This window comes from Protopterus annectens, chromosome 13.part0 (genome assembly GCF_019279795.1).
Source record: "Protopterus annectens isolate FY-2018-M chromosome 13.part0, PAN1.0, whole genome shotgun sequence".
In the NCBI taxonomy this organism is placed as follows: Eukaryota; Metazoa; Chordata; order Ceratodontiformes; family Protopteridae; genus Protopterus; species Protopterus annectens.
Genome location: NC_056747.1, coordinates 921,514,518 through 921,531,468, shown reverse-complemented (window position 1 = coordinate 921,531,468; position 16,951 = coordinate 921,514,518). Strand labels below are relative to the sequence as shown.

General features: G+C 39.8%; 1 protein-coding gene across 1 annotated transcript in view; it reads left to right on the top strand.

Moving 5' to 3' along the window:
- The window catches only part of LOC122787981 (melatonin receptor type 1A-like), a 51,411-nt gene extending 36,493 nt beyond the window's left edge, over positions 1 to 14,918 (top strand). The window contains exon 3 of the mRNA XM_044054909.1: positions 14,794 to 14,918. Within this exon, the coding sequence (XP_043910844.1) occupies positions 14,794 to 14,918 (125 nt within the window). The remainder of the gene's footprint in view (positions 1 to 14,793) is intronic.
- Positions 14,919 to 16,951: the final 2,033 nt, after the last annotated feature.

Sequence of the window (16,951 nt, the reverse complement as noted above, 5' to 3'; positions counted from 1 at the left end):
GGCGAGAAGGTAGGAGAAAAGTTTTTGCGAATGTTTTTCTAGTAGATTAGTTTAAAAAGTGTTTATGTTGGTAGAGGGTACCAAGTTTTTGGTACTTTTTTGATGCTGTTGTGGATGTGTTGGTCGAAGGTTAAGTTGTCATCTAAGGTTACACTAAGTAACTTGGTATGGGAAACTATCTCTGAGGCAGTCTTGGAGGAGAAAATGATGAATTCAGATTTATTAGTAGCGGTACTTTTTTTGGGAGTAAAGAGCAAGAGTTTGGTTTTATTTGGGTTGAGGGTGAGGTGATTATTTGTCATCCAGGTTTTGGTAATGGAGAAAACATTCTGGGTGATGTTCAGAAGTTTGGTTTCAGAGTTACCAGAGCAGATAATAGTAGAATCATCTGCGTACTGAACTACAGATCCATGAGTGAGAACAGAGTGAAAGTCGTTAATGAAAATACTGAACCGAAGGGGTCCTAAAATGGACCCTTGGGGAACTCCAGTGGAAGTAATTAGAAAAGGAAAGAAGGAGTGTAACCATTTGGTGGATTGCTGTCTGTTTGTGAGGTAACTGGTTAATCAGTTAAGCATGGGAGTAGACAAGCCTAGGTGTGAGAGCTTAGAAAGAAGGAGAGGATGCAAGATAATGTTGAAAGCCTTAGAGAGATCAAGAAAGAGTGTGGACACAAGTTTACTATCATTGCAGTTGTGGTTAAGTGTCTAGGAAGGATATTAGAGCAGTTATAGTGCTGTGACCAGGGTGGAAGCCATGCTGAGTGGTGGAAAGAGTTGGTTTTGGGATAGATAATCCATAAGTTGAATTTTTATACATTTTTCCATTATTTTAGAAATAGGGGCTAGAATGGCTATGGGGCAGAAATTTGAGATTTCTGAATTATTACCACCTTTGTGTAAGGGTATGATGTAAGCTTTCTTCCAAATGGATGGTACATAGGCTTCTTGAATAGATCTATTTATGAAAATACTTATGGGGTAGCTGATGGATTTGGCTGACATTTGTAGCTATTCTGGGGGTAAGCTGCCTGGGGCAGTGCTACCAGGTTTGAGTTTTAGCAGGAGTTTAGTAACAGTGGAAGTGGGAATATGAGAGAAAGAGAATGTTTGGGGAGAAGGGTTTCTGCAGAATGGTGTGTTGCTGTGTGGCTGCTGTTGTGAGTAGTTTGAGGAAAGGTGGAGGCAGGTTTGGATATAGTGTCTATAAAGTAAGAGTTTAAAATGGTAGATAATTCAACAGGGGTTTTGTCAGGGTTTGAGCAAGGGTTGCTTTTGATGTCAGGTTTAATAGAGTAGAGACTGAATTCCAGCAATGTTTTGTGTTATAGTTGTGGTCATTTTGGCAATGGAGGTAGTATTGGCTTTTTGTCTTTAATAACTATATGCTTTACTTTATTGCAGAATTGTTTGAATAGCTGGAGATCTATGGGGTTTTTACTATTATGCCATTTTTTTCCATGCTCAGACTCTGGTATTCATAAGTTTTTTTTTTTTGTTTCTCTAGAAATCCAGATTACATTATTTGTTTTTATTCTCTTATTCCAGAGGGGGGCTATTCTACTGAGTATACTGAGGAATGCTGAGTTGAAAAATTCAACTGCTTAATCTAGAGGCAAATATTTTAGAATGCTCCAATTAATGTTACTTAATGTTTTGTTGAGGCTTGTAGGGTTGACGTTAGGTAGCAGTCTGGAGGGTCTATACTGGTGATCGTGTAAGGTTGAGGAGAGGGCATGTGTTATATAGGTGGGACGGTGGTCACTGATATTGCAGGGTAGAGTTTCTGCTGATGTAATTTTGTTGGAGTCCGACACTAAAATCCAGTCAAGTAAAGTGCCATTGTTATTATTGTTTCTAGGCCTGGTTATAGCAGTAATGAGCTGAGTAAAGTTATAGAGGTTGATGACAACATTTGGAGAAGGAGTTGTATGATCTAGCCAGTTAATGTTGACATCCCGAAGAATTATAGTTTCACTGTGGATATTGTTTGAGGTCCAGGCTAATATTTCTTCTAGTATAGGAACATTGTTGTCAGGTTGGATGTAAATGGCTATCAAGCACAGACTTTTGAAATCATTCATTTTTAGCTGTGCTATGATGAGTTCAGCTGCAGAGAATTAGGGAATGGAGTTTGCGTAAGGGATTATAGTGAAAGAGTTAGGGTAGAGAAGAGCAACTCCTCCCCCTTTTTGTAGGGTCTATCTGACCTTAAACAGGAGAAACCAGGAGAGAGGACCTCTGTGTCTTTTATAGATGGCTTTAGCCATGTCTCGGTTACGGCAATTATGTTGGGTCTGGAATGGGCTATCCAGGCATGGAATTCCGGAATTTTGTTTCTGATACTTTGTATATTTATGGTAGTGAGTTTTAGGGATTTATGAGGTTTGAGAGGGGGAAAGGCAGATGGAATGGGTCCTGGGTTGGGGTGGATGTCTCCACATTGAGGAAGTGTGGAGGTACTCTTCGAATGGTGTTTTTGTAGCAGTTTATACTTAGAGTTAATTTGAGTTATGGGGAGTGTAGTTTGTGCATGTGCTAGGATTATGTGTTTGAAGAATAATAATGTGTTAGTGGAGTAAAGGCTAGGAGATGTTGTGGAGTAAGAGTTATGTTTGTGAAGTTGGATAGTTGTACAAAAGGTAGTTTTTAGTTGTGTGTGAGTGGGATGGAATGGTGTAAGGTGTAGAAGTGGTATGAGTATGAAAGAAGAAGTAGTACAGTGAAGTTTATTAGTGGCATTAGTGAATGTTTGATGAGTACAGATGTACCAGAATAGGCTGTGGAGAAAGAAAAGGGTTTCCACTTGTAGAAAGTGGGAATGATTAGTAAAGGCTGATTGTGCTACAGTTGATAGATGTGTCTGTTTAGTGAGGTAGGTGGGATGGGTTTACAGAGTGAGGCTTGTGTTGATTGGCTCCTTGAGTATGGGAGGGGTTGAAAGTGGGGCTTGTGTTGATTGGTTACTTGGATATGGGTGGGGTATGGTTAATTATAAATCTAATTAATATGGGGGTGGTCCGGGAATGGGGGTAGGGTAGGGTAGGCAGAGTGAGCCCGACTGGAGCAAGGGGGAACGGAGCAGGAAGGCCTGATTGACAAGAAAAACAATCAGTAATGTAGGTTGGAGTTGGGATAATAGCTCAGAGTGGCAGAAGAGAGAGAAAAGGGAGGTAATATTACTTAGTGATACAGGTGTAAGTGGGTAAGAGACACTTTTTTATGGATGTTAGCAGGATGGAGGCAGGGGCAGAAAGATTAGGTTTAGATACAGGGATAAAGGCTAATTAAAGACAGGGATGTCCTGTGTGGAGGAGATATCAGCTTTGAGTAGGGGAGTAGATGGATAAAACAGCTAGTACTGGGGGTAGTATTTTAAGGGATGGTATTAGAGCTTGTGGACTGAGGCAGTCGGTTAGAGGCAGTGAATGGATAGAACAGGTAGAGGGAGTGGATGAGGTGGATGGATAGAACAGCTAGTAGTCTGGATGTATAGAACAGCTGGTAATAGGGGGTGGTATTTTAAGAGATGGTATTAGAGCTTGTGGACTGAGGCAGTCCGTTATAGGTAGTGGGAAGTCTTGGAATGAGATTCAGGGGAGTAGAGCAATATAGACTGGGGTGATTGGGAGAGAGGATGAGTGATGTACAATGGGGAGACCAGATTGAGAGATTGCGATACAGTTGTTAAGTTAAGTTAAAACTAGTGCACATACATTCACTGTTAAATGACAGGCTGCAGGCACAGGGTCCAATCTTCAAACAAAGACTATGGTCTCGGGACCAGGTTCAACATGGGTACAAAGTATTCACAATATTCACCAGTGTGAGGGGAAGAGCAGAAAAAGGATGGGAATGTCACATTAGCGATTAAGGTCACAGAGTCCAGAACAGCAATTGTACATCACCCTGGGGTGTTCAAGATGGCTAGAGGACGGGAATAGTGGAAAAGGGAAGGCAATAACAGAGACCTCCTAAACATCTCATGTGCATCAGGATTTGATACAGGAATTGTTAAGCAGATGTTAACTTACACCAAAAGATGAAAAGTTAATATTAGTACATTGTATGTGTCTATTCTACATAAAGATGCATAATCTGTTATAGGCATTTACTCTCTTGTACAGGACATTCAGAAACTTGACAAACAAAATATGTATTGAAGCCCAGTTAAGTTAAAATAAAAAGGCATACAATTTGTTTAAACTATTAAGAGCAATTCTAAAAAAATCTGTCCCGAAAGCTTGTGGTTAAAGAGTTAAGTACTCATGGTTTTGAAGATAACATAATGACAAGAAATTCGAAGCAATGTCAAAGCTCCATCTAGTGCTGAATCTGTTTATATGCAACAAAGTGTCAAACATGGCAGAGCATATAGGGACCCTTTATTAAATACATTTCTGAAATAGATCTTGTGAACTGTGTTAGAATAGCATTATTGTATTAATAAAGGATTCTGATATTCTTTATTTAAATGAAATATAAGTACTGTAAAATATTTAAACTATTATGAATATATATCTTGTGCTATTGAGTTAATCATATTAAAACCAAGGTGTACCTCAGATAATGCTAAATTATATGCTTGTATTAATTTCTGTCAGTCTAGATCACCTTCCAGTGCTTAAACATGCATTCTATAAAACATCTACCTGTATTAAATTAATAATTTAGAATAAAAAATAAGCCAAGTTTCTCATGTCATCTTGCATACTGCATTTTGCTACATGTATATTATGCATAATAACAATGATTATGTCATAATCTATGTGTCTCTAAACAAGGTCTGATAGAAATAGCGTACATGTACTTTCAAATATAAATTTATAATCAGCAGAGGGCTAAACTCAGTTACATCTTACAGCTAGGTCATGAATTCTAAATGATTCATTTGTCCATAAAAATGCACTATTCTGTCATTTAAGTATTAAAAATGCATTCTACATTGTGATACTCATTAGAAATTTAACTAAAAATGTGATTTCATTTCAGATATTTTTTCAGGGGGAAAAAGGCATTAAATTGCACCAAAACAATACAAAATGGTTCAATAAAAGTATTTATTTAGTAAATAATTATAAACTTTATAAGAGTTTTATTATTCATAACTAGTTATTGTTTGATATACAGAAACAAATGAAATACTTCTTGTTTCCTTATAAAAATAATCCATTTTGCAAGTTTAGTACTGTCATTCTAAGAGTCATGAAATACATCACTTCTTAGCTATTTAGGTAAAATCAAGTGTATTATGTCTCTGGTATTTGAAATTCTCTTTTAAAAGATATTATATTTCTTTCTTTCTGCTTTGATGAGTGTTTTATAAATTTGTTTTCTCTGCAAGTGCCAAATAGGACAGTATTAAAATTATTAAAAAACAACTCCCAACAGCCAACATGACCAGGTGCTTCAGGTCTGCCACAAGTCTCTTCATTGGGTCAGGTAATGTATGACCAATAAAAGCAAAATAATGTGTATGTAGAAGAATGGTCATCTTTAGATACTGACAAATTATATTTTGCAGTGCTTTATTCTCCTTGTGATTTTTAAGTATCAATATCACTATAATCAAGCTGGACTCTTAACTGGTCAAATGGTCTGACTTTGGTACAAGTTAAGAGATTTAATGCAGAAGCTTAGTAATTTCCTCATCCAAAGTTTGTGTCTGATGGGTTGTATTTTGATGAACAATAAGGAACTTAGTGGGGAAGTACAGTGATCACCTGATTTGCTTTTTTTTAACTACTTGATTAAGGTGTTAGATTAATTGTTAACACACTGGATTTGGGCCACATTCTAATAAAGGGTCATGTTTGACCACACAGCTTTTAAGCAACCAATAATTCCTGACAGGGTATACATTATTGTGTAAATAATGCATACCCAGGGGTGTTCTAAGGCCCGACGCCACAGATAGAGGGCCACTACACCCTGGTGAGGGTGTCATTTACTCAATAGCATGCATCCTGGTAGGCATTATTGCATTTAAAGATTGGTCTATCTGTTATTACTAATTTTTTATATGGTTTTGATGTAAAATAAGTCCTCCACTTGCTAAAATATATGTAATTTTTGTTAGAGGAAATATTTTGCATCCAAAATTTAAGCTATATAATTATTTAATGTCCACACATGTACACACAAACACACACACAGACACAAATTCAGAAGCGCATATAGACTGACATACTAACAAACACATAAAATATACATATTAGAAAAGTGCAGACAGACTCACACACACACACACACACACACACACACACACACACACACACACACACACACACACACACACACACACACACACACACACACAATCATACTCACTTTTCTTTTTCTTTTTATTTATTTTTAATCTTATTTTTTATGCTTGTTCAGCAAGTGTAAAAATGGTGACTGTCTTATTTTTGCTGTCTGAGCTTCATGGCAGTTTAATATGCTGATGTGAAATGGTGGACTAATTTTTCATTGGGCATTCCCTGTATAGTAACAGCCTGGTGGAGAGCATTCATTCTCCAATCAGGGTTTAATGCACAATTTGGCCATTCTCTAAGGTAACTTTTTTAACTTGGTAAGAAGAGACTAATGATTACCACTCTTGGGGTCTGGCTTTCAGTTTGTGGGTATAAGGAACAAAACATAACGAGACATTTTGACCCAAATCTCTTGAGGCGGTATTTTAAGACAGAAAGCAGACATTTATTTATCAGCCTCCACCCTTAACCTATTCAAAACACTCTCTGGGAACTATTCATAAAGCCTTATCTGCCATTGAATATGATTTGTACAAAGCATGCCTGAATAACAAAGTCCTTTGCAATTCAAAGACCTTGTACATAGGTCTTACCCAGATGTGCTCATTACTTTAATAAATGCAGAGGGATTTGGCACTTAAGTCTGCTGTGTACACCACTATGCACACAAAATACCTTGTCCACATACCACCTGTGTAAATCATCCCTTCCAGTGATTGCATATAGTTCACTACCTGAGCACTGGCTGGTGCCAGTGGCATAAGTTATGAGACTCATTCTGCATAAAAACAAATAATATACCATTTGTGACTGCAGTGATCCCCTCCCTGCAAACATGTTGCACAACAAACAGACCTAAGCAGCATGTCAATCTTAAAATTAAAGAAAGAATTTCTGTTACCTGCTTTGCATTATATGAAAAACTCTACCAGCAGCGGAGTTTTCTATTGTGTAGGCAAACCTACATTAACAACCATACTTGCTGTGACCCCACACAGTGTTGCTGCCCAGCTCCTGACTGTAGGACCTTGGATAGCACCAGATCTCCTCATTAATATATAAATCACTTCTAGGCATATCAGTGAAGAATAACACAATGGGGAAAGACAATTTAATGTGGCAAATATCCTTAAACAGTAGCTACACATAGCTATACAACTGTTATTTCTTTGTTGCGCTCCTTAGACCCATTATAGAGTACAATGCCCCTTTTGGAATGTACCTCACAAGACATCTGCAGCAGCTGGAAAGGCCACAGAAGTACCTCACAAAGAGGATTACTGGCCTCAAACAGATGCCATATGCAGACCGTCTCAAAAAACTCCAGCTTTACTCCGTCGCATATCATCTACTCAGAGGCAGTCTCTGCCTAACATACAAAGCTATGTCAAACCCAGAGCTGTTGGGCATGCTCCACTTAAAGAAATCCCAATTCCACCTAGCTACATGCTCTAGGGACCTAAACCTTGTCACCACAATAAACAGAACATGATGGAGGGATAGATTCCTGTCCCAGAGACTTCCCATACTCTGGAACAAGCTACCTATCTATGTCAAGCAAAGTTCCTCATTAGCACTCTTCAAGAAAAATCTTGATGAGTGGATGGGAAATAGCAAATACACCCCGGGGATCACTTCTGTGACTCTGCTCAGCAGGGGCACAGGAAATAAACTTTCTTGGGTTGGCGTAAGCCAGGGAACTGTGTTATTTATTTATTTATTTATTTATTTATATTTGTTGTTGGCCAGGCTTACTTAGGCCCTTAGGCTAATAGCCTAGTACCTACCTATGAACCTATGAACTGCTTTGCACTGTTTATAAAAGCATGGTGGAATCAAAATTGCTGGCATAAATATTAATAAACTCAGAAATAAAGATGATTCAACTCTGATGGATGAATATGAAGAAGAGTTGAAGAGCCTGACAATAAAGATGAAAGTGCAAAAACTGACTTGTTGCACAACAAATCAACAAAAATAAACATTATGTACTCACCATAATTATGCATCAGTGTTGTCCATTTTCATTCTTCCTCAACAAATGGGTCTGGATTTTATTCTCGGATCAGATGCGGCCACTTTCTGTAAATTCTAGGATCCGATACAATCTGTTATCCATATGGCTGGTGTAGTTTTTGAGACTGGGCTTCCTATCTCATTACTAGAAAAGGAGACAAACAATTGATCTGTTTTCCTAAATTCTTTATTCCTGTGAAGGTAAAAGCAAAGTTACCTATGTATATCTAAAAGTTGAAGGGTATATTCTCCTTTATTGTCAAATTTGGGAAAGTAAACTGGTAAATTGAGCACTTGACTGATGTTTGTTTCAGAGGCATCCTTTGGTAGAAAGGAAGGATTAGTGCATAAGGCAACTCTATCTTTGTGAAAAATCAAATACAGTGGTTTCAAAGAGAGTGCTTGGAGGTCAGATACTCGTCTTGCTGAAGTTATGGCTACCAGAAAGACAGTTTTCCCTTACAGAAACTTACGGTCTACTTTAGCTGAGGGTTCAGAAGGTGAATGTACCAAATTCAGGTTCCAAAGTGTAGGGGGGGGCCACAATTGGAAGTCTAAGTAAAAGGGTTCCTTTAGAAAGGCCTTAAATAACTTAGATGCAGCCAAAGGAGAAGTATGTGTTGGTTGGAGATGGCTGCTAACTGAACTTTGATTGTGGAGAAACTTCCCCCACTTTGAAAGACGGAGGCAAGAAAATCTGAAACAGGAGGGAGTGGATCAGTGAAATTATGGTTTGTGAGATGAAAAAAGAATTTGGCAAACTGGGGAAGAAAGCCTGGAATGTCTAGCTATCATTGGAATTGGAGAAACCATGTGGTGAACTTGAGGCCTGCAATGTCCAGATGAATCATTCCTAACAGGTATGACAAGAGGTCTGGACTGGGATCCAGTGTCCAAGGAAGACATACTCGGTGAGACCATAGGAAGGGAAACCACACTTGCCGAGGCCAGAAGGGGGTAATGAGGATTATGTTGTTCCTCAGCTGGAGCGCTTTCTGAAAAAAATTTGGGGATTAGAGACAGGGGAGTAAACCTCTTGACCATACTCAATTCCTCTGTATTTACTGGTTTTGAGGGCAAAATAATGGGGTGCCATGAATTCCCGAGTGGCCCCTGTAATTCCCCAATTTAAGTTGTGGCTGACGTCATGACAATGCATGCATCAGCTTTGTGAGGCACTCAGCCAGACTGTCAGCCTATCAGAGACACTGGAACTGTTATATACATTAGCAGGCACCTGTTTCAAATTTGGATCTAGGATTGGAAATTTGGAATATACCAGGGCAGCACGGCAGGCCAGGCAGCAGCAAGCGAGTGGACTCAGACCTGTGTTTACACTTACAGTAACAGTATAAGTTTAAGTTAAGTTCTGCTAGAAGTTCCAAGCAAAGCCCAAGTACTTCTGCAGACTGCTGTAGTTAAGTACAGTCCGGTCAACCGGTCTGCACTCCCAGTCTCAGGATAAGAAAATGTACTTTCTCCAGTGGCTTGAGTTCTACCTCTGGCTGCAGGTAAGTAAAAAAGAATAATAAAAAGAAAAGGTTACGTTATGTATGCCATCCCAGCTTTAGGCTGAAGGAATCGAACCTTACACCACAAGAAGTATATCCACTAATAGCCAGACTATGTAGCAGTCAAACTGACAAAGCTGTAACATGTCAAAATAAACCTACTTAAAATTAACTTCAGAGAGTAGATGTTTTGACATGGAATGTATTAATGTTAATAAGCAATGTGGATGATATTTGAATTCTTGGGTGTTTAACGAAATAATCTGTAATGCGTTTAAGTTAAACATAGCAGTTAAGCACCTTTAAAGCACCCTTAAACAACCAAAAGACCCACTGAAAACAGCAGGCAACAAACATTTTTAATAGCCTTAGATAGCTATTGAAAGGAATAGGCACAATGCACCAGAGAAGACTAGAGCACGTTAATTTATTTTTCCTAATTTGATAACATTTGCTTTTCTTTTTAAACCTGAAGTGCAAAAGGAAAACAAGTGCCTGTTTAATTGTGTATTTCCTTTTATGTAGACGCACAGAAAGTTGGTAAGAAGTAAAGAGTAATAATGCTTTTACTTTGCATTTCTACATCAGCATTCACTTAAGCCTTGAATTAGCTCTAATTCTTGAAGCACTACATCATGGGGATTCAAATTACCTTTTTCCCTTGTTCATGTGGTCTTGTTTAGTTTAGATTATTTCAAGGGCTGCAGCTGCACCCTCACAGTTACAATTACTTGACCACTGGCTTCGCCTGTAGCAGATGTTATCTGTTTGCAGGAAACCACAATGACAACTGAGTGAGGCGGCACATTGAAAGAAAACATTCTGAAAGAAAGTAGTAAGACAGTTTCAGCAAAGAGCATGCTGATCTGTCAACTTGAAAAGTTATAAAAAGTTCTAGTATTTTGTGGGAGATGTTTTCTTAGTTTCTTTTACATAGTATAGAAAACATAAGCCCATTGTTATGCTTTAATAGAAATACCTACAATTCTGTAACCGTGAATATTTAGCTGGTGCTAAAATGAAAACTACTGATTTGCTTATTGAGGATGTGGTGTGTCCTACTGATGTGAAAGGATTGTAGTTCTTGTTTATATATTGAATCTATAGTTTAGTTATACGGTTAATTACACATGGAATTTTAGCAGGCTCACTGTGCAGAGCACCATTTCACCCCATCGTAAATATTTGACTAAACATTCCTTACCCAAGAACTTTCAGAATTTTTAATTGCAAAATGGTGCCGATGGCACATATGTCAACATCACTTAAGCTATAGGTTTTTTAAAAATTTTTACGACCATTCCTGTACTTTCAAATCATTGTCTGCTGTGCTAGCATTTAAGTCACCAACACATAAAGTATAAGGAAGACGGGAATCAAATGTCTTAGTTCATCCTCGATCATTATATCTCTCAGCTTTACAGATTTTTGCAGAATGTCCAGATTTTTGTCTCATATTTTTGGTCTTTCTCATAAAATTTGTGGTTTTCTGGCAAATCACCAAGGATTGAAGTCACTAAATAATAACAGATATTTGAGTTTCTGACTTCATATCCTTCTAAAAATGTATGCTAGCAGAAATCCTGTTAATGTAGCAACTTTCTAAGAGTAATATTTAAAATCTGTCCATATTTTTGGGCCTTTGACCCACCATTATTTTAGGCTTTGACTTTGTCCAGATTTCTTATAGATTCATAGGTTCATAGGTAGGTACTAGGCTATCTGACTGAGGGCATTTATAAGCCTAGCCAGAGTGTGTCAGCTTTCGTCTCCCCATTGATTAATTAACTGAGCCTCTGTCAAGAAGAGCCAATGAAGTGATGCCAGGGGTGTATTTTCTGTTACCCATCCACTCGTCAAGGTTTCTCTTGAAGAGTGTTAGTGAGGGGCTCTGCCTGATGTAGTTAGGAGTTTTGTTCCAAAGCATGGGGAGTCTCTGTAACAGGAATCTATCCCTCCAGCATGTTCTATTTATTGTTGTGGTGAGGTTTAGCTCACTAGAGTGAGTGGCTCGCAGTGACTTGGATTTCTTTAGCTGGAGCATGTCCATCAATTCTGAGTTTAACATGACTTTGTAAGTCAGGCAGAGATCACCTCTGAGTAAGCGATATGCGACTGAGTACAGCTGGAGTTTTTCCAGTCGGGCTGCATAGGACATATGTTTGAGGCCAGTAATCCTCTTGGTGAGGTACTTTTGTGGTCTTTCCATCTGTTGGACGTGTCTTGTCAGGTACATCCCAAATGGGGCATTGTACTCTATGATGGATCTGATGAGTGATGAGTAGAGGTGCACTATAACCTCTTTATTTCTAGATGCGAACCCTTTAGTAATTAGATGGGCTACATAGAAGGATTTCCTAACTACTTTGGCAATATGATTGTCAAAGGAGAGATTACTATCTACCTGGGTCCCCAGATATCTTATTACCTCTTCTGTATTAAGGGGGCTGCCACCTATGTGGTAATTCATGGGTGTTTTGTTTTTCCCAAATGGGATGACTATGCATTTTTTGGCATTTAGCTTGAGACCATGACTTTGACACCAGGTGTCCGTCTCAGTAAGGCCCTTTTAGAGAATGTCCGTGTCAGCCGGAGAGTCAATTATGGCTCCCAGTTTTCAGTCATTGGCAAACTTGGTTAGCCATAGTCCTCCTGTGTTTGTCTATACTTCTGAGAAGTATATGTCGAACAGTAGGGGTCCCAGGATCGAGCCTTGTGGGACACCACTTGTGACTGGTTTAGAGTCGGACCTGGAGCCTGCTATTCTTACCGTGTGAGTTCTGTCTGTAAGCCAGTTGGCAGCCCATCTCATGATGTAGGGGATTATGTTCAGGCTGGTGAGTTTTTCTATAATTCCTGAGTGGAGAATGGTGTCAAAAGCCTTGTTGAGGTCAAGGTAGGCTGTGTGAACTACCTTCCCCTCATCTATGGCCTTGGTGACTGTCTCAAAGAAGTCAACCAGGTTTAGTAGGCATGATCTGCCCTTAACAAAGTCGAACTGGATCGAGTCAAGTGTTTGGAGGTTCCCAATATCTTTGTTAATGAGTTCCATGATGATGCGGTCCATAGCCTTGCAGACCAGGCTAGTCAGGCTTATGGGACCATAGTTACCAGGGTCAGTTGTGGCCCCTCCTTTGTGGAGCGGAATAACCGTTGCTGTGTGTCATTCTATGGGCACGTTGCAACGGAGAGGCTGAGGTTGAACAGTGTGTTTAGGTGGGGGGGGGTTAGTTCATTCTGTAGTTCGTGCAAGACGCAGCCTGGGACACCATCTGGTCCCATTGATGCTGTGCTTTTGGCTTTTGAAAGGGCTGTTTTCACCTGTGCGTCTGTGATTTCCGGGACACTACACTTTTCCGGTATTGTTGTGGGCCCTTTTGGGGGTGAGAGGGGGGGTGAAGTTTGCACTGAATCTATCTGCCAGGATGTTGGCAATATCAGTGGGTTCAGTATATTTTGTACTATTTTGCACTAGCTCAGAGCATATCTGCGAGTTGCCACTTAGATTCTTGACATAGCTAAAGAAGGCTTTGTTAAGATTCTTGACAAAGCTAAAGAAGGCTGTGTTAAGAGGCTGAGAGGTATGTCACCAGGAGATCCAGAGAATTCTCCATAGGTATAAGACAACTGTTTGTATTGAGCAGTAGGACTCTGTAAACTTTATAAACTTATGGAAAGATTGAAGAGTACAGACTGTCCTGAGAAGGTTATACTCCCTGATACTGCAAGATGAAATTTAGTTTGCTTTCCATATAGATTGGCTTTTCTCAGGTTGATGTCCAGTTGAAAGCCTTTAATTCAGTCAATGACTTGGGCCATCTCTATGCCATGTCCTGTTCTATACATTTTTATTCAGTGACCATCCCATATATGCACTCTTCTCTAACTTTCTCTTACTTCTATCTTTCCTCCAGCTGTACACCTTTAATACTGTATATAGGGAATAGTTATGCTGTATGCTGCATTTTCATCCAGTTACGTAACTCGTTTTAATTTAAATACTACATTTTTTTAGTTATTGCTGATTATTTTGTGGATATGCAGGAAGATCCATCAGAGCAGTAGAAACAGTTAATTTTATTTGTATAAAAGAAAACTGTATTTTAGTTTTACACACATTCAAAGTTTGAAACAAGCTCAAATGTTAATATAAATAAAACACTTGCATTTGAATGTTGGTATTTCACAATTCCATTGGGGTGGGCATGGTTAGATAATTATATATGCAAATGTTATGGTAATCAGTGTACAGATTTTTGGTCAGTTGTACCTACTTTTCATGGGCCTTTGTCCAGATTTCTGATGTTTCCAGGTTGAGAGGTATGCAGGTGATGGTAAGCATGAAGTAGACTGGAGGCCAAACATGGACTAGAGTATCTTTTGGTGAATGTCCTTGTGGGGGAATTAAGGCAAAGAACCTGTTGTATTTGTTGTTGAGGGGAGAGGCGAATAGATCACAGCATGGTTGACCCTATTTGTGGAAGATCATATATGCCACTGATTGATTGAGAGACCATTTGTGAGGCATCAGGATAGTCCTGCTGAGCTTGTCAGCTAAGATGTTGGATTTCCCCAGTATGTGCATTGCTACAAGAAAGCGGTTGGAGGAGATCGCCCACTGTAAAACAATCATTGCTTCTCGGCAAACAGGGTAAGATCTGATTCCGCCCTGTTTGTTGATGTACCAGACTACTGACATGTTGTCCGTTTGAATAGCATTTGTTCCTTGTGGAAGAAAGCTCTGAAGAGGTTGCAATGATAGAAACACCACGCTCATCTCTAGGACATTTATATGCAAAAAGGTCTCTTCTGGGGACCACATGCCTTGAATGGTCTGAACGCCCCCCCCACCCCACCCCAACTAGGTCATGGTCAATGTGGCATTCAGGGGAGGAAGAATAAATGGACGTCCTTGACAAATTTCCTCAGAGTGTATCCACCACAGCAGAGATTTTCTGCAAACCTGAGATAATTTTATCGGATGTTGTAATGGATATTGATCATTGCTAGATTTCACTGATGTATTCTCATATGAAGACGAGCAGTGGGTATTAAAGTTATTGCAGCAGCCATTGACCCTAGGGCTTTCAGTACCATTTTTGCTGGGGGAGAAGGATGAGAAAGAACCTGTTTGACATGTGATTTCAGAGTAAGAACTCTGTTTTGAGGAAGAAGAGTTAGACAATTGACTGTATCTAGATGGACCCCTATAAACTCCAATACTTTAACTGGTTGAAGATGTGACTTGTCCAGATTGATTGTAATTCCCAGAGAATGAGATAATTGGAGTAAGTAATCCCTGGTTCTTTCCAGAAAATGTCTGGTCAGTGCGGTAAGGAGCCAGTCATCTAACTAAGGAAACACTCTGAATCTGAGAGGTCTTAGATGAGCTGCTACCACTGCCATGCATTTGGTGAACACCCTGGGGGCTGTGGTGAGACCAAAGGGCAGGCCTCTGAACTGGTAATGACTGTCTCTCAGCCAGATATAGGTATCTTTGAGAATGCCTGTTCATTTTGATGTAATAGTATGTGTTTTGAAGCCCAATAGAGTACATCCGGTCATCCTTCTGTAGGAGGGGCAGAATGGGCTGATCCATGACAGTCCAGAATTTGGAATTCTTTACAAACTGGTTCAGATAACTGAGATACAAAATGGGTGTCAGGTCCCTTGTCTTCTTTGACATTAAAAAGAACCTTTAATAAATTCCGGATCCTCTTTGGTCTAGCGGGACCTCTTGGATTATTCTTCTGTCCAGCAGCTTTTGAACCTCTAAAGCTGATAAGTCCCATTGATTGGGTGAAACACTGGGGAGACATTTTCTTTTCACTGGGAGAAGTTGTAAAATGGGGATGAAATATCCTCTGGATACCATCCTTTGAATTGTACAGGTGATTAGGTACAGGGATAAGCACCCCTTGACTGCCTCCAAATAAGAATAGCCGGGCAACCTTTCAGTAGCACTGAAAGGGCCTGTCTGGGAAGGAATTTCAAGACCCTTGGTTCTGCATAGTCCCCCCCCCACCCCCCGCCACATGGATGGTATCTTCCATTATAATTATTTCCCACTGTGCTTTTGGGAGAAAAATATCTGATTCTTGAAAAGGCCCTTGAAATTTTTGGAACCACATCTTTTTACCACCATGCTGATTCCTAGAGAAAAAGGTCTCTGTGGGGTAGAAAGTGAATTCGCACAGCAGATAAGGTCTTTCCATCGTACTTACTGTGAGAAAGTGTCTCTTTATTGGTTGGCCCAAACAAAGAATATCCATCAAAAGAAGCATTAATGAATGATGCCTTGAAGGGATCTGCAAAATCTCACAACTGCATCTAGCCTCCTAATGGCTATATCTGAACAGGCCATCCATGAGGAACTTTCAGCTGTGTGCAAGATTAACCTCATGAATGTATTTGTAATGGATTGCAGGGTGGCCAGTTGTGAGGAAAAATACTTTTGTTCCTTTGCAAACATGGACCCAGGGGTAGAGTTAGAGATTTCCTTAACTAAGTCCCTCTGTAACCTAGTGAAATATGCCAGGTAATTCAGTGACCATAAGGCAAAGGTCACTAAAGCTTACATTCTCTTCCCAAACCTGTCCAATGGCCTAGAGTCCCTATTAGGGGGATGGACAGTGGAGCTCTGCTCAGCCAGCTCTTTTATGGTGGCTGCCACAACAACAATGGCATCTACAGGGATTCCTTTTTCCAGTGTTGTTTGTAGGATGGGGCACTCAAAAGTTTGTCCTGGCATCTGGGGATCAGTCCCACAGAGTGTGGTTCCTTCCATGCCCTGCAGGATACAAGGTCTATAAGGTCATCTGTGGGGGAGGGTAACCCAAGACATAGATGGTCCAGACCCAAAAGCTTCCAAGAACACAGATTCCTCCTGGGAAGGGGATTGGGAAGGCCATCCACTTTTCTGATGAAGGATCTCTAAGATATCTCCAAACAAGACATCCTCAGGTGGAGATCTAGGAGACCCTTCCCCTTCATCAAAATCTGCGTCTTCTGTGTGGTATTCTTGCAGGGAATCCAAGTGCCTCTTCTTGCATGCTCTATTCTGAGGAACCTCTTCAGTGTTTTGTTCTGGAGAGGTGTTAGAAGAAGTGGGGAGTTCCCTAATGGGAACTGCTTGGAAGCTCATACAGACTGGCTGTCCCTAAGGTGT